Source organism: Myotis nattereri (assembly GCF_964212035.1).
Source record: "Myotis nattereri genome assembly, chromosome: 8".
Classification (NCBI taxonomy): domain Eukaryota; kingdom Metazoa; phylum Chordata; class Mammalia; order Chiroptera; family Vespertilionidae; genus Myotis; species Myotis nattereri.
The window spans coordinates 5,095,493-5,119,145 of record NC_138083.1 but is presented as its reverse complement, the minus strand read 5'-3'; the positions used below and the strand labels follow the sequence as shown (position 1 = coordinate 5,119,145).

The 23,653-nt window shown below is 49.2% G+C and overlaps 1 protein-coding gene across 1 annotated transcript in view; it reads left to right on the top strand.

Moving 5' to 3' along the window:
* Positions 1 to 10,165: 10,165 nt before the first annotated feature.
* CDH26 (cadherin 26) overlaps positions 10,166 to 23,653 on the top strand; it is a gene marked incomplete at both ends in the record, with an annotated part of 34,423 nt that continues 20,935 nt past the window's right edge. The window contains 4 exons of the mRNA XM_081097842.1: positions 10,166 to 10,231; positions 15,183 to 15,239; positions 16,413 to 16,517; positions 18,374 to 18,535. Of these exons, the coding sequence (XP_080953968.1) occupies positions 10,166 to 10,231; positions 15,183 to 15,239; positions 16,413 to 16,517; positions 18,374 to 18,535 (390 nt within the window). The remainder of the gene's footprint in view (positions 10,232 to 15,182; positions 15,240 to 16,412; positions 16,518 to 18,373; positions 18,536 to 23,653) is intronic.

Sequence of the window (23,653 nt, the reverse complement as noted above, 5' to 3'; positions counted from 1 at the left end):
AGTCTGTTCCATGCATCCATGCCTCTGTTTCTATTTTGTTTGCCAGTTCATCTTGCTCATTAGATTCCACATATGAGTGAGATCGTATGGTATTTGTCTTTCTCTGATTGGCTTATTTCACTTAGTCTAATACTCCCCAGGTATGTTTAATGATGGTAGCTGATTTTAACCCTTTAAAAGAGTATTCCGTTTACATGTTTCTATGTGTTCACCTTTGGGGCAGATGAAAAACGTGGCTCTCTCATTTGAAAATATCTAATAGCTTGCAGACTTTTCCCTCAGCAGTCAATGGCATCCAAGGTGCTTTCTAAGTTAGCAGCATAAGGACAAGATACACATAATTAAAATAATAGGCAAATGTTAAATATTAAGATCCTGTTTTAAATCTGATTTCAGTCATACTAGATAACATAAAATTTTTATGGTAGTCTTTTTCTTCCCAGACTTTATTTTCACATATTTACAGATCCTTTCTTACATTTTTCACCTCCCATCACCCCCCCCCCCTTCCTTAATAACCCTCCCACCCCCGCCCCCGCCCGGAGAAAGCAAGCTCTTACCCCGAGATCTTACACCTTTTTACACAGACGGAAGCTGGACATCGCATGCGCATTGCTTCCCTAGTCCTCACTAGAGTATTCTTTTGTTCCCAGTCTATGTGCTGTGTTTTGAAAACATAGAGACTCTTCTTTTCTTTCTGGGCTTCCTGAGTCACCCCATGCATCGCTGGCTGCCCTGCTCTTTGTGAGCGTGACAGGTGGGCCCTTTAAACACACTGGCAGGCGCTCACGATTCCTTCTCTGCCAGGTTTTCACACAGTTTTTTAGGAGTTTCTGGCCAGTAAATCGTTGTAAGCCCATTACACACACGTGTGCTCCTGATGCTAACACGGAAGGGTTCCCGCAGAGCTTCTGCCTATCCAGGCACGGTGTCCATCCCATGTGGGTGCTCTTGGGGCACCTGCAGGGAGAGGCCAAGCTGCTTCACTTTGCTGGCTTCCTGTGGTCTGAGCGGAGGACCATCACACTTAAGAAATTCAGAGGTGACACCGCGGATGTTACATTTGTTCTTTGCATTGAAGGTGGTTACTTAATTCGGGGAGCAGTCATAACGTCACATGACAGGATGGTTTTTAAAGACTGACAAAGTGGCTTAGCTTGCTTCCTCTTTTGCCTCAGGTTGATGGTTTATTTTAACCGTTGTTGTTGTGATGGGGTCAGAGATCCTGATGAATAGTGCAGGTGATTAGCGATGAGCACACTTCTGGTTTTATGATTTCTTTTTTTACAAATATGTCTTTATTGATTTTTAGAGAGAAAGGAAGGGAGAAAGATAGAGAGATAGAAACATCGGTGAGAGAGAAGCATCAGCCGGCTGCCTTCTGCATGCCACTCACTGGGGATGGAGCCCACAACCTGGGCATGTCCCCGGACTGGGAATCGAACTAGCAACCTCTTGGCCCATGGGTCAGTGCTCAACCACTGAGCCACACCAGCTGGGCTGGTTTTTTGATTTCTGATCACAAATCTAACATATCGGAATGCACCAAATGCTGCAGATGAACGCCGTGGTCCTCAAGCGGCGTGGGAGAGTGTAGGTATGAGCTCATTTAGTGCATGTCGAAGCCGCCGAGTTTCCTGCTCATCTAGTGAAGTCACCGTGTTTCTAAGAAGTGCCTCTTATTTCTGGGGAGTTGTTTACATACAAGTTGCATTTAAACAAATTAAAACAACCCACAGGGAAACAAAGTAACCAAAAAGTTGAGAGAGTGTTAAGAAGAATGACTTAGGCTTAGAATCAGTCAGTGGGGAAAGTTTTAAAAACGTATAAAAATGAACTACAAAAATATACCAGTATTATCTACAATTGTTTACGTTTAGATGGTTTCTTAAAACTTTACTGACGAAATTGGCTGAAGGTTTAGTCAGTAAAGTTTGGGTGACATTGGGGGCTGAAGACAAAAAGATGGGGGCGAGGCTGTTGTGGGCCTTATGATGGCTAACAGCTACAGGAAGATGTTCGGAATGGTCCCCAGGGCTGTTAGTTTCCGAAAAGACGTAAGACTTCCTACCGTCCACGATATAAACGTTGCCCATTAATGCTTTCCTATATGCGCACTTGCTTGATCAGCTACATTAAAATATAAAACTCTTGGTGGTACTGTATTTCATGTAACAGAGAAGCAGTATTATTTATTCATTACATGGACAGAGCATCATTCCAAGCAGCCTGAAAACATTCAGCATGTGTTGCTTGATGTTAGGATCATTACTGTGTGCTGGCTTTTGTACACAATAAAACCGATACTTAAGTCTCCGTGAATCTGCATTTTCCTTCCCCCAAGACCAGAGGGGCAGTAGAAAAATACTGTCTGGACTTTCCTGAGATGGTTTTGCTTTGCTTTCAATGCAGTTTTCCTGCAGGGCTTGCCTCATCTCTCCTCGGCTACATCAAAGAGGTGCCGAGGAGAAACTGTCGGCCCAGCTCCTTTCTACCATGAAGCAGCATCCACAACAGCAGGGCGGGCTGTGCCTTTCAGTGATGAGACAGAAACACCCATCGGCTGCCTCCTGCACGCCCCTCCTGGGGATCCAGCCTGCAACCTGAGCATGTGCCCCGACCAGGAATGTGCCGTGACCTCCTGGTTCGTGGTTGACGTTCAAATCCGGAGCCAGGCGGCTGGGCGGGGATGGCAGTTTTGAGCAGCTACCACGCCAGTCCTCTGAGAGGCCCTTTGCTCCTCTTCTCAGCTCGCCTCTGACCATGAGATGTATGCTTCTGAGTCTACCAAACAGTGGCTGCTCATGGCTTTGGGGGTGTTAAACAAAATTCAACGGAGTAATTTTTAAAGACCTTATTGGCTTTCTTCAATGATTCATGAATTGGGTAGCATCCCTTCTCGCAGGTGGAAGGGAGCTTGGAGCAACTGTGCAGAAGGAAAGACCTGTAGGCAGGAGGGGCGGAAACAAGGGCGTTACACTGCGCAGCTCCGTGGTTGGTGGTTGCTAGGTCACCCACGGGGTCTGTCAGGCAGATGATCTGCCAGTGCTGATCAGGTGACTCCCAATTGGCTGGTTGAAGATGCCATTTCTGGGGGAGCAGAAACTGTAATTAAGTGTCAATGAAGTTGGGGCTCAGCAAGAGCAACTCCATTTTAGACCTGCTGACTTATTTTTAACCATGGTTTTAAAAAACCTTTTTTTTGATCGTTTGAAAACTTACCATATTAAAGGTTTTAAATCATTAGTGTGTATAGAAAATGGTAATTATTGGATGTTGCTATTTTATTCTCCACAAGGTGGCGATTAAACCTGTTCAATAGCATTGAATTTGTTCTGTTAATACCTTCTAATCAAAGGAAAAGATTTTGATTGTAACCAAAATGAAACGGGCAAGAAAATGTTTGATTTCGGTTCCAAAGCGTGTTCTTCATTTAGTGTCACTCTGCATCAGAGAATTAAATGGTTGGTTCAGTGCCAGCAGGTGCTGAACACCCCATACCATTGTTAACAGTTAAACTGAGGCATATTAAACATTTTAAGTTTACTTGAGAAAAAATTGGTTCAGATGGGGCAGCACCAAAACTAAGTGGTTAGGAGCCTCCTCAGGTAGGAGGTGGGGCCAGGATTTCATAGAGACGAGGAAAGTCCTTGACTGGGGCCAGCTCCTGTGGCTGCCTTGTTGGGAAAGCCTTGTTGGCTGCCTGAGACTGGCTGCCCGCTGACCCTGCAGGCATTGGGCTGCGCTATGGGGTGCTTACTAGGCTGGCCTGGCATTGGAACCCCGCCAGTCAGCGCCTCCTCCTAAGATTGCTTTAGCACCACAAAACTCTGTAGCACAGAACAATGCTCAGTGAAGGAACACAACATAAATCACTAACTTCTGAAACTCTTCATAGAGCCCTTGCTTAAGAAATTAACTGTGATCACACTGGAAAATACACATGGGATTTTAAAAGTGGGCAGTCATGAATATACCTCTTCTCATGTGAGTGATGTTCTAGAGGAAATGAAGGCTGCATGTGCACCTTCAGCCTCTCTTCAGCTCACACAGTCTCATGCTGCGCTGCTCAGACTGCAAGCCTGGCTCCGGCCCCACAAGGGGAGGTCAGTTCAGAACCAATGGCCACGTCCGTCCGCTACGCTGGCATATGACAGTTTTCAGGTAAAGGCACTTGAAAAGCAGTAAATACAAGAAACACACTCTTAACCTTTTTATTTTCTTAAAAGCAGGTGAAAACTCTATGTGAAAGGCATCCCCAGAAAGAAAGTAGCATCCTTAGCACCAGGGCTGAGGAGCTGGGCCCAGGAGAAGTCCACACAGATTTTATTTTAAAAGCGTCCTTGTCTTTCTCTCGCCTCACCACATGGTTTAGTCTCCCACAGCTGCCTCTGTTCAGACGCCATGAAAGCAACAAGACTCCCCATTCCTCCAGGTGGAGCTTGGGCCACTTCCCGGGCTCCTCAGTGTCCCGGTCTCGCCCAGGAGCGCAGGTTATTAACTCCTGTTTGCTTTTCTCCTGCTCGCCTGGCTTTTATGACAGGGGTGCGGTTCTCAGCCAAGAGCCCAGAGGTGGAAGGAAAATCACCTCCCCACAGGAAAGGGAGTTTTCCATCCCTGCAGGACCTAAATGCAACTTCATAGGATCCTGGGGCTGAATGTTGAGAAACCTGCTTTTCTGGCACTCCAGGTCTGCAAGTTCGCACCCGCTGCTTTGACAGCTTGTCACCCTCACTGACCTCTGCCACTAACAGCCTGGCTTATCTGTGCTGTCTTCTCCGCCTGAGGCATCCTCTGGCTCAGGCTCCAGAACAGGGTGCTCTGATACTCTGCTGCAGTGAGTGCTGTGAGTGGAGGGTTCTCAGGTCCACCATTGTCTTTAACATTCACGCTTTTAGTTTTTAGAGACCAGGTGTGCACTGGCCTGGATGGTGGGTGTCGGGGGCCTGGATGGTGGGTGTCAGGGGCCTAGATGGTGGGTGTCGCGGGTCTGAACTCATGAGCGTTCTCCTCTGGGTCCTTCTGAGGGTTACCCAAGGGGATTTCTATAGCTCCAGGCATGGCTGTGCCACTGATGACTTCAGAGGTGTGAGTCCCTAGGCCAGTGGTCGGCAAACTCATTAGTCAACAGAGCCAAATATCAACAGCACTTCTTCAAAGTAGACTCGCCCAGGCCGAAAACCGACTTCTGCGCATGGGCCACAAAGTTTCAATCGCACTGTACGTGCGCCCGCACATGGTATTTTGTGGAAGAGCCACACTCAAGGGGCCGAAGAGCCGCATGTGGCTTGCGAGCCGCAGTGCCGACCACGGCCCTAGGCTCATTCAAGGAAAATGAAGTCTGTTCTCATGCCCCAGCCATTTGGGCTGAACCAGGCTGCCAGCTCCACCACACGGGCGCTGCCTGCAGCCAGCCTTGCGGCGCCGCCTCCACCTGTTCTCCACTCTGGCCTCGGGTCTCACACACTGAAACAGCCTCACCTCTCTCTCTTTCCTCCTTCCCTTCCCTCTCCTTCCCTTGAGCACAAAACCACTCAGAAACACGAAAGACTGAAGAATGAGGTTGGTGATTCTCTTGTCAATATTATTGGCCCGATACCACACCTACCAAAAGTGAAAAGCACTGATCTGTTATATTTGGCAGCATTCCCTCCTAATTGCTCACTTACAATAATTAGTTGAGTTCATAGGGGCAAGAGGTTACAGTCTTGTCCCGGCTGGTGTGGCTCACTTGGTTGGGTGTCGCCCTTGCACTGCAGGGTTGCCAGTTCCATTCTCGGTCAGCGTTTGCCTGGGTTGCGGCTCGATCCCTGGTGGGGAGCGTGCAGAAGGCAGCCGATCGATGTTAATGTTCTGCTTTCACACCGATGCTTCGATGTTTCTCTCCCTCTCCCTGCTTGCTCTAAAAATCAATTAAAAATCTTAAAAAAAATTAAAATCTCTTACAGGACAATTTCTGGCCAACTCTTGGTGGCTGACTCAAAATGCTAAACCATAAGGAACCCCACTTTCTGATCAAACGACGTGATCACTGAGCGTCAGAATGAGAGAGTCTCAGTCACTGAGAGTAAGCCTGGAGGTGAGAGGAGTCGTTGTATTGTCACGTGAGCCAATCGCCTTCAGCTCTGACACATGTCAGACACCGGGTGCCACGGCCAGCAGTGACTTGCAGCCTCACCGCTGGAGTCAGGTCCACTTTTCTCATTTCCCCAACACCTGTTATAAAACGTTTCAGACATGCAGAGAAGTTGAAAGAATTGCATCGTGAATATCCATGTGCTGGCTGTCTCGGCCTGTCTGTCCACCCACCGGCCTCTGGTCCCGCAGGGCCTCCCCTGGTGTGGCAGGGCCACTAGTGGCCACCACCTCCCTCCTCCGGCCAGCACCGCCTCCCTGGGGTTCTCTTCCTTTGCTCATTTCTCAGAATGACCCCTCACCCTTGTGACTATGAAGACCGGGGACCTGTCTTCAGGTTATTTGGGAGATGGGTTTTGAGCAGACATACATGTGAGGTCTCCACCCAGGGCAGGTGTGACCTGAGCCACGTCATTTTCCTAATTGGGTTCTGCCGGGCGCACCCACCTGCTGCCCCGTCGGCCATTTCCAGGCCTTTCCTTGTGCCAGGGAAACCATCCGGTTAAACTACCAGTGTCCGCCCCATTTAAATCACTTCCCAGTTCCTCTCAGGGCTGCTGTCCCTGGTCCTAGGTGAGGGTGAGAGGGCCCAGCCACCCCTGCTGTGCCACCAGGACACCCCTGCTCCCTCCCTGGCTCCCTTCTTCCAGGGTGGGGAGGAAGGAGGGAAGAAGGAAGGCAGGAAGGAAGGAAGGCAGGAAGGGAGGAAGGAAGAAGGAAGAGAGGAAGGAAGGAAGGAAGGAAGGAAGGAAGGAAGGAAGGGAGGAAGGAAGGAAGAAGGCAGGAAGGAAGGAAGAAGGAAGGAAGAAAAGAGAGGAAAGCGCACGCCCTTGTAACAGGCCACTGTGGGCTCCCACTGAGGCTGCCACTGTGGCCACGTGGGACACAGGCGCCCAAATTTGAACCTGGCCTTCTCGCCCCCGCAGCGCCCCCCCTCCCGCGGTCCCGCCCCCACCCCGCAGCACCCGTGCCCTCTGCACCCCCGCAGCGCCCCCCACCCCCCTGCAGCACCCTGCGCCCTCCGAGGCAGAAGAAGGCACAAGCCGCGGTTTTCTTCTTTGACGTGTAGTTGAGACCCATGAGAATGGTGTCTCCTCGCCAGGCCAGGAGGGCGCGACAGGCTCTTCCCGGTCATCCTGCCTGGGGTCCCGCTGCCCGCCCCCCCCCCCCCCCCCCAGCCAGGCAGGGCGGGGCGGGCCCAGGCAGCCAGGCGGCAGGTCGCACTGCGCCCTTTCTCACCAGGGCTTCCCTCGAGGTTCCTGTCCTGTGGCAGGGCTCTCCCCCAGGGAAAGGAAGTTGCCATGTGTCCCCAGTGCAGGGGGTGGCGGGGCGAGGGGTGGGGGGGGGGGGTGGGGGGGGGGTCGGGGGAGGCGGGCGGGGCGGGGCGGAAACCAGCCCTTGCTGCCCAGGAGGTGGCGCCCCCTGCCCTCCGGGCCCTGCCCCAGGTGGCGGTGGGAGAAGGGAGGCTGGGATGGGGCTCCATGCAGGTTTGGGGCACAGGATCCGTGCTGCCATATTTGGGGGAGTCCCGAGGAGTCTGGTGTGTTTCTTTTTAGGCTGTCGTGACTTGAATGCTTCTTCATTCTAAGACCCCTGCCTTCCAGGAAACGTTTTCCCCTGAAAAGACGGCAAATGAACCTGTTCCCGTTGTGTTGACCAACAGCCGTGAAAAATAAAGTCAGCGAGTCCCTGCGGTTTGGGAGGACCTTGGTCAACATGGATATTCAGGACAAAACTCACCCTTCCTCAGCCCGACTCGTTTACCATCGTAAAAAACACAGAGACCTCGCGGGCGGCCGGGCACCCCTCGCCAGCCAAGCTGAGAATGCGAGTCTGGAAGCGTCTCCCAGCAGCGCGTCTCCACCATCCGCTCACCCTGAGCCGGGCGCCGCCACCTGGTGGCCGCAGCGCATTACTGCACCTCTGCCGACCGACCAGAGGCAGCCTCGGGGAATGGCAGGTTCCAGGCAGAAAGGGACCCCTGGCCGCCTCCAGTTCACTCTCACCTGAGACGTGGGGCAGGGGAAGCCAGAGTCACCTGCAGGGGTCACAGTCCAAATGAGAGGGATGCTTGTGGGAAACTGCTTCTTGCTCAGTTAATTTTTAAGGATGTTGAAAATTTGGTGGGTTTTTTTTGTTTGTTAATTTTTGTTGTTAATCCTCACCTGAGGATCTTTTCCCATTGATCTTTAGAGAGAGTGGAAGAGAGAGGGAGAGACACACAGAGAGAAACATCAATGTGAGAGAGACACATTGATTGGCTGCCTCCCATACACGCCCGACCTGGGCTGGGGATCGAGCCTGCAACCAAGGTAATTGCCCTTGACCAGAATCAAACCCAGGACCCTTCAGTCTGTGGGCCAACGCTCTAACCACTGAGAAAAACAGGTCAGGGCGATTTGGTGGTTTTTAAAAATTATTATTTTAAAATTTTTTATTTGTTCAAAGAGGAAGGGAGAGGGAGAGAGAGAGAGTAACATGATATGAGAGAATCATTGTTTGGCTGCCTCCTGCATGCCCCACACTGGGGATTGAGCCCGAAACCCGGGTATGTGCCCTGACTGGGAATCGAACCGTGACCTCCTGGTTCATGGATTGACACTCAACCACTGAGCAACAACGGCCGGGCTTGGTTGTATTTAATATACCACTTTCTTTCCACTTATAGCAAATGTACAAGTGGAATCCTTCACTAGCATTCCCCAGTGCCCCCATCTCTGGAGTTAACACACAGTCTCTCTTGCTCAGTATTACCATCCTCTTCATCGTATTCCCCCATAAACATTCAACATGGCTTAGCTTACCTGATCTATACATTCTGCATCTGTGATTCTCAATCAAGTTTCCTAATAAACTACCATGGAATAAAAATATACACTTTTAAAATAAGCAGAAAGTCATAAATTCAGTAATTATTTGTCTGTTTCTCTTTATGCATAGGAAATATTCACAGACCTTAAAATGGCATTGGTTACTCTTTTCAATAATAAGCTATCAATTTGGACTAAGATAATAAACTATTCAAATTGCAGTGTTTGGCAGCACCTCACAGAGGTAAGGATGTACAGTAGGAGAATTTACCTCCTGTTTCACCTGCTCAAGAACTGTTTGCTATTTTAAATGAGGCCAGGTGATAACAGGGTGATATGCTCCGAGAATCAGGGTGAATGGACCTCAGATTTTCTTTCAAGCTCGGCCACTGCAATCTTAAGTAGCGATGCAGTAGAATTCCCGACTCTCCTGTTTTCCAGAATCCCATGCAAGACGCAAGGGCTCACCCTCCCACAGGGAGTCTCTCTCTCATCTCTCCTCCCTCAGTCTTCAATACCAAACTCTGAAAGGCAGATCCCTCTAAGCTTAAAAAAGATTTTGGTAGAAAATGCGTGTAAACCTCAGAGCCCAGAGACATGGTTAGGATGAAGCTGGTTAGTGCTTCAGGAAAGAAAAATCTTTCTTTCTCTCTCTCTCTCTCTCTCTCTCTCTCTCTTCCTTTCTTTCCTTCTCTTGTCCTTTATTTTTTTTCTTCTCCTCTAAATAAAGTTATTCTTTCTTGAAGTTTTTCCTAGTTCTTTTGTTACAAAGGAGAGGGGCTATAGGAATTAGTCTTTAAAATATCCCGCTACAAGAAAGGGGTCAATTGTGGGGCATTGACTAGGAAACTTAACACCAACAGAAGCAAATGCCCCCGGTCCCCAGGTTTCACTTTCTCTGACTGAGTCCGGAGCAGCGTTGGCGTGTGGCATGTGGCCATGGCAATTTCTTTCTCCTCCACACCCTTCCGAGGAAATCTGCTAGCTGCTTGTGAGGTCAAGGCTCAGCCAGCCTCACCCTGATACAACAAGAGTGGCCAGGGACCAGGAGGGGAGGGCTGAGATGCCTGAGATGAGGGAGTGTCCGGGACCAAGTGACCCAGTGACTGGAGAGAAGGCTCTGCTGGGAGGACCGTACCTGGCTGGGTGAGACCACAGCCCAGGAGGACTTGCTACCACCAGCAGGCTCAGGCTCAGGAGTCCCGGCATCCCCTGCTGCCATGAGCTCCAGGGCCCCTACCTCCCTGCTGCTCCTTCAGCTGCTGCTGTCACTGCTGCTGCTGCAGGTGAGTGGCTGGGACCCGCAGGCGCCTGCTAGGATCTCTGTGCTGGGTCAGGGACCAGCCTGGGTGTGAGCTGGCGAGGCGGGCAGGAGCGGGCTGCAGAGATCTAGCCGGGCTCAGGTCATGATCTGTTTGAAGGATGGTGGGCCAGGCTAAGGGGGCTCCATTCAAAACTGGGTTGTACTGCACACACCACTTTATTTACATTTATAACAACACAAAAGTTTTCCAACGATGCTTCTGCCCCCGCTTTACTCGAGACGGCGACCATCTCAACTGTGTAGGTTGTTAAAGAACAAAAGTCAAATGGGCACCTTTTAAAGGTGTTAGTGGTTTTATGGAGCAATTCCTGGACCGGCATCACCCGTCTCCCAGGAGCTCCGGGGAGCTGAGCAGGAGGGAGAACTGTTACAGGCAGAGGAGCAGCAGGGGAGTTATGCTGGCAAAGGGCTGACTGAGGCAAGGGTCCTTCCTCTAGGGGCCGGGGATGGCAGGCAGCCGGCCTCAGGGTCCGGACCAGCATGTGAGGGTCCGCTCCTGGGAGAGGCTGTAAGTAAGTGTTGCAGGCATTACGGTATTGAGCCTTCATTTGGTGATGTAGGACTGAGCACAGATGACTCCATTCTGGGCCTGTTGTCTCTTGTTTGAGTGTGACAATTTGAGCAAACCGTGGGGAGTGGAGGTCAACCGCGCCCCCCCCCCCCCCATTACTACTGCTCAAATGAAAATAAATACAAATAGTGCAATACAAATGGTGAGATGAACGTCGGGCAAGCAGGCTGTTCCATTTGTACCTAGCGGGTGGGTCAGCGCTGCGCAGGCCTGCTGGGCGGTGACTTGCTTACTCTGCTTTCTGTAGAGGGAGGAAGAGTGACCAGGCTACTGCTGTTGAATTCTCCCTTATGGCACCAACGGAGGGCAGGCAGCCACGCAGTCATCGGGGGCAAAGATTGTGGGGCTGGACGGGGTTGCTCCCCGTCCTTACCTGGCTCATCCACGACTGGCTGCAGAACTGGGTTAATTACTTGACCTTGGTCCTCACCTTGGCCTAGATTGGACTCTTCCAGGGAGCTGTAAAACTCCCAGTGCCATCCCCAGCAAGAGCTGATATGGGGTGTGGCCCGGGCATCAGGGAGGGTTTGAATGTAGCCTTGTTCAGCCTCATCTTCTTCACCTTGAAAAGGGAGATGTTATCAGAATTTGCCCGACCTGAGGCTGTGGGAGTGACCGAGGAAACGCACGGAAGGGCGGGGCCCGGCGCTGGCTTGGCGGTGCCCGTACGTCTCCATGTCTGTTTTCCTAGCCACAGGGGCACAGCTGGCGACGTTTATTCCGTATCTGCGCCACAACTGCTTACTGGATACTTGCTCTGGAAGCACTGGGATGTAACTGTAAACGAAACGGGAAAAGCCCCCCTCTGGCACTCACCAGTGGAACTGGACTTGAAAGGGCTGCCTTGTTCAGCATAAGTTGCGTGGCGCTGGGAGAATCCTCTTGGCCGCCTTTTGCATGCGAGTGTGAGTGCTCTTCCCGAAACTGCGCTCGGCCACCGTTGCTTTCCACTGCCCCCTCTGGTCTCCACGTTGGGAACTGGGACCCACTCAGCAGAGAGCTGCCGCGTCTGCGACCATATTCCCCGGAGCCCCACGCCCCGGCCTGTCGCTCCGGCAGGAAGCGAGGGCCGCAGCTGTGGCTCCCGGTCAGGTCTGCATTGCACTCGGGAGGCTCCTGAGAACAAAACCGAGGGCTTCTGCTTGAGTGGCAGTCCTCACCGGGGAATTGTAAACACACTTCTCAGTTCATAAAAAAAAAAAAAAAAATTAAACCGATTACATGTCAATATAAAGCACATATTTTATGAAAAATAACCCTATTTTAAAAAATTCCATCTACTTTGAGTAGTGGCCCTGTTTCCTATTTTGCAAATTTCTTGAATGTCCGGCGTAGGAGCAGATGACGGGCTCTCTTGACTCTGCATTTGGCCTCGGGAAATGTGGCTGGTGAGAGCACGTGAGGAAATTCTGGCTCACTCAGCTATGTACCTGCAAAGGGAAGAATGTTTAATAGCCTTGAACTTGACAAGTTTTGTAGTTTTTGTTTTTTTTTTAGTTTTTTTTACAATTGATCTTTAGAGAGAGAAGAAGGGGGGGTGGGGGAGAGAAACATTGTTGAAAGAGAAGCATCAATCGGCTGCCTCCTGCGTGCCCCTGCCTGGGGATTGAGCCTGCAACCCAACCCCAGGCACGTGCCCTGACCGGGAATCAAACCGTGACCTGCAGGTGCACAGGATGATGCCCAGCCCACTGAGCCGCACGGGCCAGCGACAGTGGTTCCTTTCCCCTCGCTGCAATGTGACATGAATGCATCTGAATGCACTGACTGTGACAGTGACACCAGTGGCCTCTTAACTCTGGATGACTGCCCTGGCAGGGTTTTGGAACATGATGTGTCCATCACTAGGAAACTCTTGGCTACTGAATCAGGCAGATCTTCCAAAGGTGGACATAATACATTCCACAAGGTTAACAAAATCACTCGCTGCCCTGGCCAGGTAGCTCAGTTGGTTAGAGTGTCATCCCGATATGCCAAGGTTGTGGGTTCGATCCCTGGTCAGGGCACATACAAGATGCAACCAGTGAGTACATAAATAAGTGGAACAACAAAGCGATGTTTCTCTCTCTCTCCTTTCTCTCTGTGCCTCAAATCAATTAAAAATCACATTTATTAATGTCTCCATGGATATATCAGACAAACTGTTAAGTATGGGGCAAGCTGTCAAGTTCATAATAGCAGACACACGTTTTCCAAAATCCCGTTTTTTCCTTGAAAGCTTACATTTTATTATTAGCAACATGATACTGCCCATTGTTTTTCTTTAGTGACGGGCTCAGTCTGCTCCCTGCCTACCAGACACCCACCTGAACAGCCACAGCCCCTCATTCTGTCAAGTAAGCTGCTGTTCCACAGACACAGGGGCCTTGTCAGCCACACTAACCATCACCCTGGGCTGCCCCCCGACGCAGCCCACGCCCACAGGAAGAGTCCTGCTTTGTGCAAACTCCTCACCTGCCACGGGTGCTTATAAGACGTCCACTCCAGAGCTGCAATGCAAGAAGCTATAATTTTCCCAGCTTGATTGTTTCTCTAGTGATTTCAATAGTTAAGTGAATGCACCAATGGCTTTATTCCTCAACGACACTGGAATTCTTTTCCATCTGTCTGTCTCTCTCCTGCCGTGCATGGGGATGGAGGATTCACGACAGCTAGCGGAGTCTGGGGCCTTTGCCTTCCCTGGGGCCAAGGCTCCAGCGGCTTCCACAGATGCGTCCTTGTGCCCGCAGCGCCAACGTCAGGCAGGACGGTATGCAAGTACCCAGTGTCGTTCTGAGCCGTTGGCCCGAGGCCTCTGATAAGACAGCCGGTGGGTGAGCCTTTGGAAACGGCTGCTGCAGAGGATGCGGATGTTTATCGCCACGGCTGTTTTTTGGTAACAACTGGAAATAACCTAAATGTCCAGGAGAACAGATAAACAACTCGCCCATGTTCCCTGGGGACTGCCGTACAGCAGTGAGAATGGGTGGCCTGGAACCAGAGGTGTCAGCACACACATGCACACACACACACCATTATACACACACACATATAATGTGCACACATGCACACACACACCATTATACACACACATAATGTGCACACATGCATACATGTGCACATGCCTGCACACACACTCACACCTGCACACACACCCACATGCATACACACACTCGCACACACATGCACACATACGTTTAGTGTTGGTTTTCACAGACACTGCAGAGATGTCTTTCATTTCAACAGTTTCACTGTATACATGCGTTTTTCTTGAGGGAATGGATAATACGTAATCCTCAATGTAAATCATTATGTAAACATAAAGTACCAAGTTCTATTATTTTATTGATTACTAGAGGCCCGGTGCATGAAAATTCATGCACTGGAGTGGGGGTCCCTCAGCCCGGCCTGCCCCCTCTCACAGTCCAGGAACCCTCAGGGGAGGGAGGCGACCCTGCGATCAGGGGAAGGCGACGCCCCATCACACCCCTGCTGCTGCCACTGTTGACAGCGCAAGCCTCAGCCGGCCCTGGGCAGCTGGGGGGCTGAGGAGACTGGGGGACTCCAGAGGCAGGCACGTGGAGCAGCCAGGTCAGCCTGGGGGTGGGCCCAGCCTTGCTGCATGCCTGCCACCCCGACAGGGCTCAGGGGCCTGGGCACCGCCATCTTGTGGCTGTGGGCACTGCCATCTTTGAGGGGAGGGCAGTCAATTAGCATATTTCCTCCTTATTGGCTGTGGGCACTGCTATCTTTGTAATGGTGTGAAGGTCAATTAGCATAGTGCCTCTTTCTTAGATAGGACTAGAGGCCCAATGCATGAAATTCGTGCACAAGCAGGCCTTATTTTCCCCAGGCTGCCGGCACCAGTTTCCCTCTGGCACCTGGGGCCCAGGCTTCCCTTGTAGCCCCAGCTTTGTCTGGAAGGTTGTCTAGTCTAATTAGCATATTCTGCTTTTATTATTATCGATTGTAAGATAAAATCCAAAAAGAAAGGGAAAAAAAAGGGGGAAAAAAACAGAAAGAAGCCCCCGGGAATCCCACCGCCCATTAACACTTGGTGTATTGCACACGTGCACATGTCAGTGCGCCTGCCCGGCCTCAGCACACAATGTGGCCCCTTTGTTCATTTCATGGCGGTACATGTCCCCAGCGTGGGTGACAGGAGGGCAGAAGTCTTTGGTCAGTTCTCCTGTAATTACATAAGGAAGGTGGTAATTGTAAATTGAGATGTCATGAGCAAGAAATTATATTTATCAACTAAAAGCAGTTCTTTCCCCCCCCCCCCTAATTCTTCATGATTAGCCTTTCTACCTGATTCCGATCAGTATGTTCCCTACTAATCAATGTCATTTTCATTTCTAAGGTCGGCCTCATCAACAGCCTCCGACAAGAAACCAAGGACCTGGCTAAGCAAACGCAGGTGGGCCTGGAAGTCAGCACCGTTACGGACCCACCCGGCTCCTCTGGCCTGGGAGGCAGCGCGGTTTGCGCTGCTGGTGCCCAAGTGCTGTTTGGTTGGCAGAAATGAGTTCGTAACCCGGTGTGGACTTTCAGAATCGGACTGCCAAAGGGTCTCAGATGGGGCCTTGATGTCTGATTAGAATACGAGCAAGCTGTGAGCATCAGAGATCAGCAGAGGCGATCCACGCCATCTTCTCTGTGGAATGTACACAGAGGGGACTGAATGTTCCCAGCAGGGGGGTGGCACACAGGCTGCAGACAGGCGCTCACCCCAATGCTCAGGCCACCTCAGGATCATGTCCCTCCTCTTGTTCTCATGATCAACTCACTTTCTAATGAGGCCTTTTTTTTTTTTTTAAGTACATTTTTCTGGCCCTGGACAATTTTACACAGTGATTAGAGCGTTTGGCCCAGGTTTGATTCCTGGTCAAGGGCATGTACGTACCTTGGTTGCAAGCTGCATCCATGGCCTCGTAGGGGCACATTGGGAGGCAACCAATCGCTGTGTCTCTCCTACCTCAATGTTTCTCTCTCCCTCTCACTCCCGCTACCCTTCCACTTAAAAAGCAATGGAAAAATATCCTTGAGTGAGGATTTTTAAAAAGTACATTTTTCTGCATAAAAATTAATGTGGCAATAAACTAGGTTCATGTGACATAAGTAGACAGTAACTGTAATGTTAAGTTCTACCTGTATTCTCTTGCCTGAGAATTCTCTGACCCTAATGCTGTACCTACGTCTTGCTCTCTCTGGGTTCCCAGGGGGATCAGAAGAGAGAGAGGTGGTCAAGACCCATCAGCTCTGGATGGAGGCTTCTGCCTCAGTGATTTCAGACAGAGCAGGAGCAACGTTCCCGCTCATTCTGTTTGCGTGTCTGCCCCAGGCCAGGTGTAGGCACACAATAGGCAGTGGTCTCCCAGGCTCTGCCCCTAAAATGACCTCATGGACCCTGGGAATCACTAGTGGCCGTGCCTCGCAGTTTAGGAAGGACTTCAAGGTTGGTAAGAGAACAGGTGTGTTTCATTTCTAAGCATCAGAAGCTGTTGTGAGGATGAGGAAGGATGTGTGGAGGGCCAGCCAGCACCTGCCCGCATCACTGCCTTGCTCCTAAGCACTGTCACTGCGTCTCCAGGCGGAGATCCACCGGCCTCTACGGCGATACAAGAGGAGATGGGTTGTCACCACCTTGGAGCTGCAGGAGGAAGACACCGGACCCTTTCCCAAATTCGTTGGAGAGGTAAGGCAACTGCTCCCCCTCTGGGAAAGGCCACATTGGCCCCCGATCAGTAGGGCCCCGGACAGGAGGATGAAGTCATGGCAGTCAGGTGGGTGTGAGGCCAGGGGGTGGTGCTCAGAGAGACCCTGGACTGTGCTTCCCATGCCTGCCTCTGCCTGAGTGGTGACTTCTCCACGGGAGTGTCGCCGAGAAAGTGGGGGTCACATATGTCAATGGGCTGGTTAATTCCAGTCTGCAGGCCTGATTTATTTAACCCATGTGGAGTCTTTTTAAAAAATTCATTATCCTATATAATAGAGAGCTAATATGCAAATGGTTGTTGTGCCCTCGCACAGGAGAGAGATTTCATATACATTTTACTAATATTCTTTCATCTCTGACACTTCCATTATAAAGAAAGGGCAAATAGCAATATTAAAGTATTTTCTCTAATTAATTCCCTTTTAATGTTCATGAATTTCATGCACCAGACCACTAGTTTAAAAATAAGGAGATTGTGGTTACCAGAAGCTGTGGGGGAAGGGTGGGGGTAAAAGTGAGATTAAAGTAAAAAAGGAAAGTAGAACTGTGGGTGCCAGGGGTGGTGGGCGGGTGTCACGGGAGAGTGTTTAATTGGGACAGTCACTTTTGCAAGATGAAAATGTTCTGAAGATGATGGTGCTGATGGCAGCATAATGACATGAATGTACTTAACATCACTGAACTGCGCACTGAAAAACAGTTAAGAGAGTAAATTTATGTTGTTATTTTAGCACAATAAAAACATTAGAAAAAATAGGGAGACTGTATTAAAAGTTCTGTCTTCTAGAAGCTTTTTAAAAATTGTAAAACCTGACCACGAAGCTTTTTAAAAATTGTAAAACCTGACCACATGGAGCCATTCTCACATGGCAACAATGAGATGGGGTTTGAGATACTCAGAATGCCACAGTCCCCACCACTCCCTACTGTCTCCCTCACTCTGAGGTTGAGGATCAACTGAGGCACCAAAGAAGACATCCGGTGCTGTCAGAACCCCAGAATTCTTACACATGGCCCGGGCTGTGTATTCCACCACCTTCCTGGCCGTGATGGGCTTCTGAGTTACACAGAGTGCTTGAGTCCACTGTGCCTGATTCCTAGAAAATAATTAAGAATAACTCATTTTCACAATGTTTATAAAAACAGCATATGCCTACTATAAAAAACCTACAGGACATTTTCAAGGCCTACAGAGAGTTTTCAAGGCCCAGTGGTTAAAAGTGTAGACTCCCAAGGGTTGGAGCACATGTTCCAGACGTACCACACGCTCCCTCTATTAGAGACCCTCATTGCTTCCTCATCAATAGCCTGCTTCCGTTAAGGGCTGTTCTACAGTAGGTCAGGACGAGTGAGGCATACAGTGCGCGGGCTCACTCTGAGCTCTCCTAAATGTCAGCTGTGTGGCTATTACTTGTCTTTCCCTGGTCGCACAACTGAAATTCACAATCGGGTATGCATGCTTTCAGATACTTCCCTACAACTTCACCACGGGAATCTGTGTTAGCAGATGGGTCACACTCTGCTTGCTGTTCCGCATGTAGCTTCTGCCTAACCCTGGGCCATACCCATTTCTGGGGAGGAGCATGGACGTCCAGGCCACATGATTCTTTCCATGTGGTTGCACATTGATGTTGCTTGTGACTTCTCACTATTAACAGTCAGCTTGTTCCTTGTTCCTGCACCTTTGCTGATCTGCTGATTTCTTTAGGACAAGTCCTCCCATGCACTCTTGCTGGGTATGGTTCTTCACCGATGCCTCTGAGTCTCGGCCTTGGTAAATGACATGCAAAGTGGTTTATGCTCATTCTGTTTTTCTTAATTTTTCCTCCTTCCAGCTGTTCAATAATATGTCAGTTAACATGGCACTGATGTATTTAATCAGTGGACCAGGTGTGGATAAATATCCAGAGATTGGCTTGTTTTCTATAGAAGATCATGAGAATGGAAAAATCTATGTTCACCGCCCTGTTGACCGAGAGACGACGCCATCTTTTACGGTACCTAAAATTCGATACTGTAAATCTCTGGCTGGAATTGTGTATGTGGTAGCATTATCTGAGCTGTGTGTCAGGTTATGGGAGGTGGATGTGTTATTATGCATCTCGGAGGCTTTAAAAGTGTGCATGGGACCCAGAGGTGAATGTTGTAATCTTTAGTCTGGACATTGGCTGTGTAACGATTTCTGTGTCTATGTGAACTGCTACCCTCCTGCCTTTTACTGACCAGTATCCCAACAGATCAGGATTCCACAGCATTAAATGAGCAAATTTATCCTCTGAAGAGTCACAGTTGAAATCTATGGAGAGAGGCATAGACAGACCCCTGGGTTGCCTAATAACTGATGAGTGAGCAACTGCACACCCGGCAACAGTTTCTTAGTGGGAATCCAGGTGCTCTTTATGGTCTCACCACCCCAACACCACGGTCCATTGTGCACTGTGAACTTGAAATTCAGGTTCTAAACCAGGAAAGGCAATGGGAAAGGGAAATGCCTGAAGCACAGGGGGGTGGATCACATTGCTGCCTAACCTTCTAGGACAGCCGTGGGCAAACTACAGCCTGCAGGCTGGATCCGGCCCGTTTGAAATAAATAAAACTAAAAAAAAAAAAAAAAAAAGACAGTACCCTTTTATGTAACGATGTTTACTTTGAATTTATATTAGTTCACACAAACACTCCATCCATGCTTTTGTTCCGGCCCTCCGGTCCAGTTTAAGAACCCATTGTGGCCCTTGAGTCAAAAAGTTTGCCCACCCCTGTTCTAGGAGAATCATAGCAAGTTGGCTTTTGTTCTGTTTTGCCTTCTGCTAGAAACTGGACTTGGTCCTCTGCCTGACTGGCTATACATTTACACCTTTGGGGTGGGAAGGTGTTAACATCAGAGAGAAGGGATGTAAGTAGCTTTTCTTCAGTGACCTCAACATTTTTATATACATAAGAAAATATATTGCCTTAACTCACTGACAGGTTCTGCATCTCTAACTTATAAAGAGGCAGAAAGTATCCCCAAATTCTGAAGGACATGCAAAAACGACTCCACACAAACCCTGTCCCATCCACATAAACCCTGTCCCATCCACATAAACCCTGTCCTGTCCACAGAACCTGCATAGTCTGGTAAGAGAAGAAAAACAGAGGTCACGGGGGACCCTGGGACGGTGCGTTCTGGTCTTTAATTAGTGCAGATCACCAGGGGGCTGGTTAAATGCAGACGCTGGGCCAGTAGGCTCTCCCCAGGAGATGTGTCTCTAGACACTGAGGACGGAGGACCTAGAACATGACAATCACAGTGACCTGTGCAAGGGCAGAGCAAACATTTAGTGCCCGTGGTTTTTCTTTTCTGGGTGTTGTTTGTTTTTAACATCTTCCGTGAAGTCTTAAGGGTTGTTTTCTGAAACTTAAGGTCCAGATGGAAAAGCTTGGCATGTCACAGATGGGTCCCAGGCACCATTTAGGTCAGAAAGGGAACATGTGGGGACACGACAGACATCCCCATGGTTCTTCCCATCGAGATTTCCAGGCCCTGTGCTTGCACCTCCCCGGCTTCATCAAACCCATTTACCCATCCCCAAAGCACTGCTCACAGGTGTCCTTTCACAGGGATTTCTGCAACAGTTGGCTAGTTGGTCCTCTTATTTGACTGCAAACCTGCAGGAAGGAAGATACAGGTGGGAACTATGAGGTGTACTCCGCCCCCACCCCCCAACCCCCATGGCTCTCTGTCACACTACTCTGGTTTTTCTCCCCAGTTCTCTGCATTCCATGAATGTGTACTTCTGTGTTTGAGTGCCTTTTGAAGGTCAATCTCCATTAGAATGTAGGTTCTAAGAACGGTGAGACACTGTCTTGTTCATTGCCATGACCCCAGCATCAAGAAGAGGGCCCTGTACATCGTAGGTCCTCAGTTAATCATGTTGAATGAATAAATGCACACAGAAAAATGTAGACTCTGCCTTGCAGGGTGTTGTGGGTTGAACTGTGTCTTCCAAAAAGATGGGTTAAGGTCCTGACCCCTGGTACTGTAAATGTAAGCTTACTTGGATATAGATTCTTCATAGATGTTAATAAATTAAGACGAGGTCATTCTGGGTTACTGTTGTGTGTGGGTCCTAACCCAGTGACTGGCATCCTCATGAGAGGAGGGAGATTTGGACGCAGAGGGTGACAGGGGGAAAGGCCATGTAAAGCTCGGCACAGAGACTGCAGTGATGCACCTGTAGACCAAGGACTGCTGGCAACCACCACAAACCGGGAGACAGTGTCTCCCTCAGAGCCTCCAGCAGGAACCAGCCCTGCCCATACCTCAATTCGGTTCTGTGAAAGATTGAGTTTTTGTTGTAAGCCACGCAGTTTGTAGTCCATTGTTCCAGCAGTCATAGGAAATGAACCCATAGGGGTTAGAAGATGTGACGTGGCTGACAAGGAAGATGCCAACCTTCAGAAGTGGGACAGCTGAGAGACTTCTGGTCAAGGTGGCAGTGTCCATAAACGCAGTGCTCACACATTCCCACAACCACATCAAAATTACAACTAAAGCACAGAACAACCATCATTCAGAACCACATGAAATTTGGCTTACCGGAAATCCTACAACTAGAGAATTAAAGAAGAAAGCATAATGAGACTGGTAGGAAGGACAGAGATGCAGAACAGGCTGGCCCAACACCCACCTATGTTGTTTTCTTAATTAGGAGGGATATCTTGTCTACAAAGGTTTATGTGAGGAGCACGGGGTCCCAGCCCCATACCAGGCCCCTCTGCCCAGGGATTCAGTGCCGGGAAGAGAAGTTCCTGTAACTTCAGGTGGGAATTGTGGCTGAGTGACACAGAGGCTACTGAAGTCCCAGTTGTTCCTCTTAAAGGTCCAGCACAGAGACTTACTTGGACTTACTCCCTCTGAGCTCTAGCAGCTTGAAAGGAGCCAGGGATATATGGGGAGGAACTAAATTGTCTGGCATAAGAGCAAAGAACTAAGAGGCAGCTTTTTCCCAGACAAAAATGCTGGCAGAGGTCACTGTTCCTATGCTGAGACCTCCCACACCACAATGCTGACTGGCGGGCACCATGTCTGAGTTTCCATCAACCTGGCTCACAGTGTGTGCCCCACCCTGGTAACTTCCTGAAGCCCTGCACCACCCAATTTGCAGCCCCACTCAAGCTGTGTGTAGTGATCTTTCCATATGAATAGACTGTCCTGGCTCAGGCTTCAGACTTTTCTAAAATCTCTCAAACAAGCAGCAGCTGGCCTCAGAATGCCCTGTATCTCTCAAGAGAAGGCCCCAGGCCCAGCACTAGCAGCAGCCTGACTTGGCCCACAGTTTGGCCTCTCCTGGGCACCGCCAAGCCCAACACAAATAGCAGCCAACTGCAGATCACGCTGTAGCCTGTGCTGGGTGGCCCCAGGCAGGGCACAGGAAGTAGCTGACTTTGCAACTCCTGGGGGACCTCAGAGCCAGGGGACCTGGTGATCAGCTTTAGACCATGCCAAATTACAATCCTGCCACATCAAGGAGTGACACACTCAAGGGCCAGACTCAGTGAGCACCAAAGCCCCACTGAAGCAAGTCCTGCACCACAGGGGCAACTCCTGCATAGCAGCTAAGCTGTACGCACAGGTTGTCCACATATCTGATTGGCCTGGGGGTCAATCCTTCCAAGTGATGCCAACAGCAAGCAAGGCTCAACTACAACAGGCCACACAGGGGTGCCCTTAGAGTGCCCAGCTCAGGTGACTGGGGAGCTGAGCCACTGGCCCCACAGGACACCTACTACATAAGGCCACTCTATCAATTCCAGGAGACATAGCAGCTCTACCTAATACATAGAAACAAACGTTTTGAAATGGCCAAAATGCAGAGACAAAGAAACGTCACAAATGAAAGAACAGAAGAAATCTGCAGAAAAAACTAAATGAAAAGGAAGCAAGCAAACTACCAGTACAGAGTTCAAAACAGTTATGAGGATGATCAAGGAACTTAGTGACAACTGCAAGGAATTTAGAACATCAATGACATAAAGAAGGACCAGTCAGAAAGGAAGCATACACTAACTGAAATGAAGAATAATTTACAAGGAGTCAATAGTAGAGTAGAGGATGCCAAGAATCATATCAGCGATTTGGAATATGAGGAAGCAAAAAACACCGAATCAGACCAGCAAAAATAAAAAAGAATTTAAAAAAAAGAAAGAAAATTAAGATAGTGGGGGGACTTCAAGTGTACCAACATTCCCATTACAGAGGTGCTGGAAGGAGAAGAGAGAGAGCAAGAAGTTTAAAACTTATTTGAAAAAAAATAATGACAGAAAGCTTCCCTTTCCTGGTGAAAGAAATAGACATACAAGTCCAGGAAGCTCAGAGAGTCTCAAACAACAGGAACCAAAAGAGGTCCACACCAAGACACATCATAATTAAAATGACAAAGGTTACCTATAAGGGAGCACCCATATGACTGTCAGTTGATTACTCAGCAGGAACTTTCTGGGTCAGAAGGGAGTGGCAAGAAATATTCAAAGTGATGAGAAAAGCAAGGACCTATAACCAAGATTATTCTACCCAGAGAAGCTAACATTTAGATTTGAAGGTCAGATAAAGAGCTTCACAGACAAGAAAAAGCTAAAGGAGTTCATCACCACCAAACCAGTATTACAAGAAATGTTAAAGGGTCTTCTTTAAGCAGAAGAAGAAAAAAAGAAAAAGGCAATAAATATGTATCCACAGTTGAATATAAAAATTAAAATAAATGAACAAGGAATCTAATGAACAAAATAAACTGATGAATAAAATAGAACCAGAAGCATGGAAACATGGAACAGACTGAAGAATCTCAGAGGGAAGTGGGGATAGGTGGTGGGAAAAGATCCACCAAATAACTCATATGTATATATGCATACCCTATGGACATAGATAATAGGATGGTGAAAGCATTGGGTGGGGCAGGATCTAGGTTAGGGGTGGGCAAACTTTTTGACTCGAGGGCCACAATGGGTTCTTAAACTGGACTGGAGGGCCAGAACAAAAGCATGGATTGAGTGTTTGTGTAAACTAATACAAATTCAAAGTAAACATCATTACATAAAAGGGTACGGTCTTATTTTTTTTTAGTTTTATTCATTTC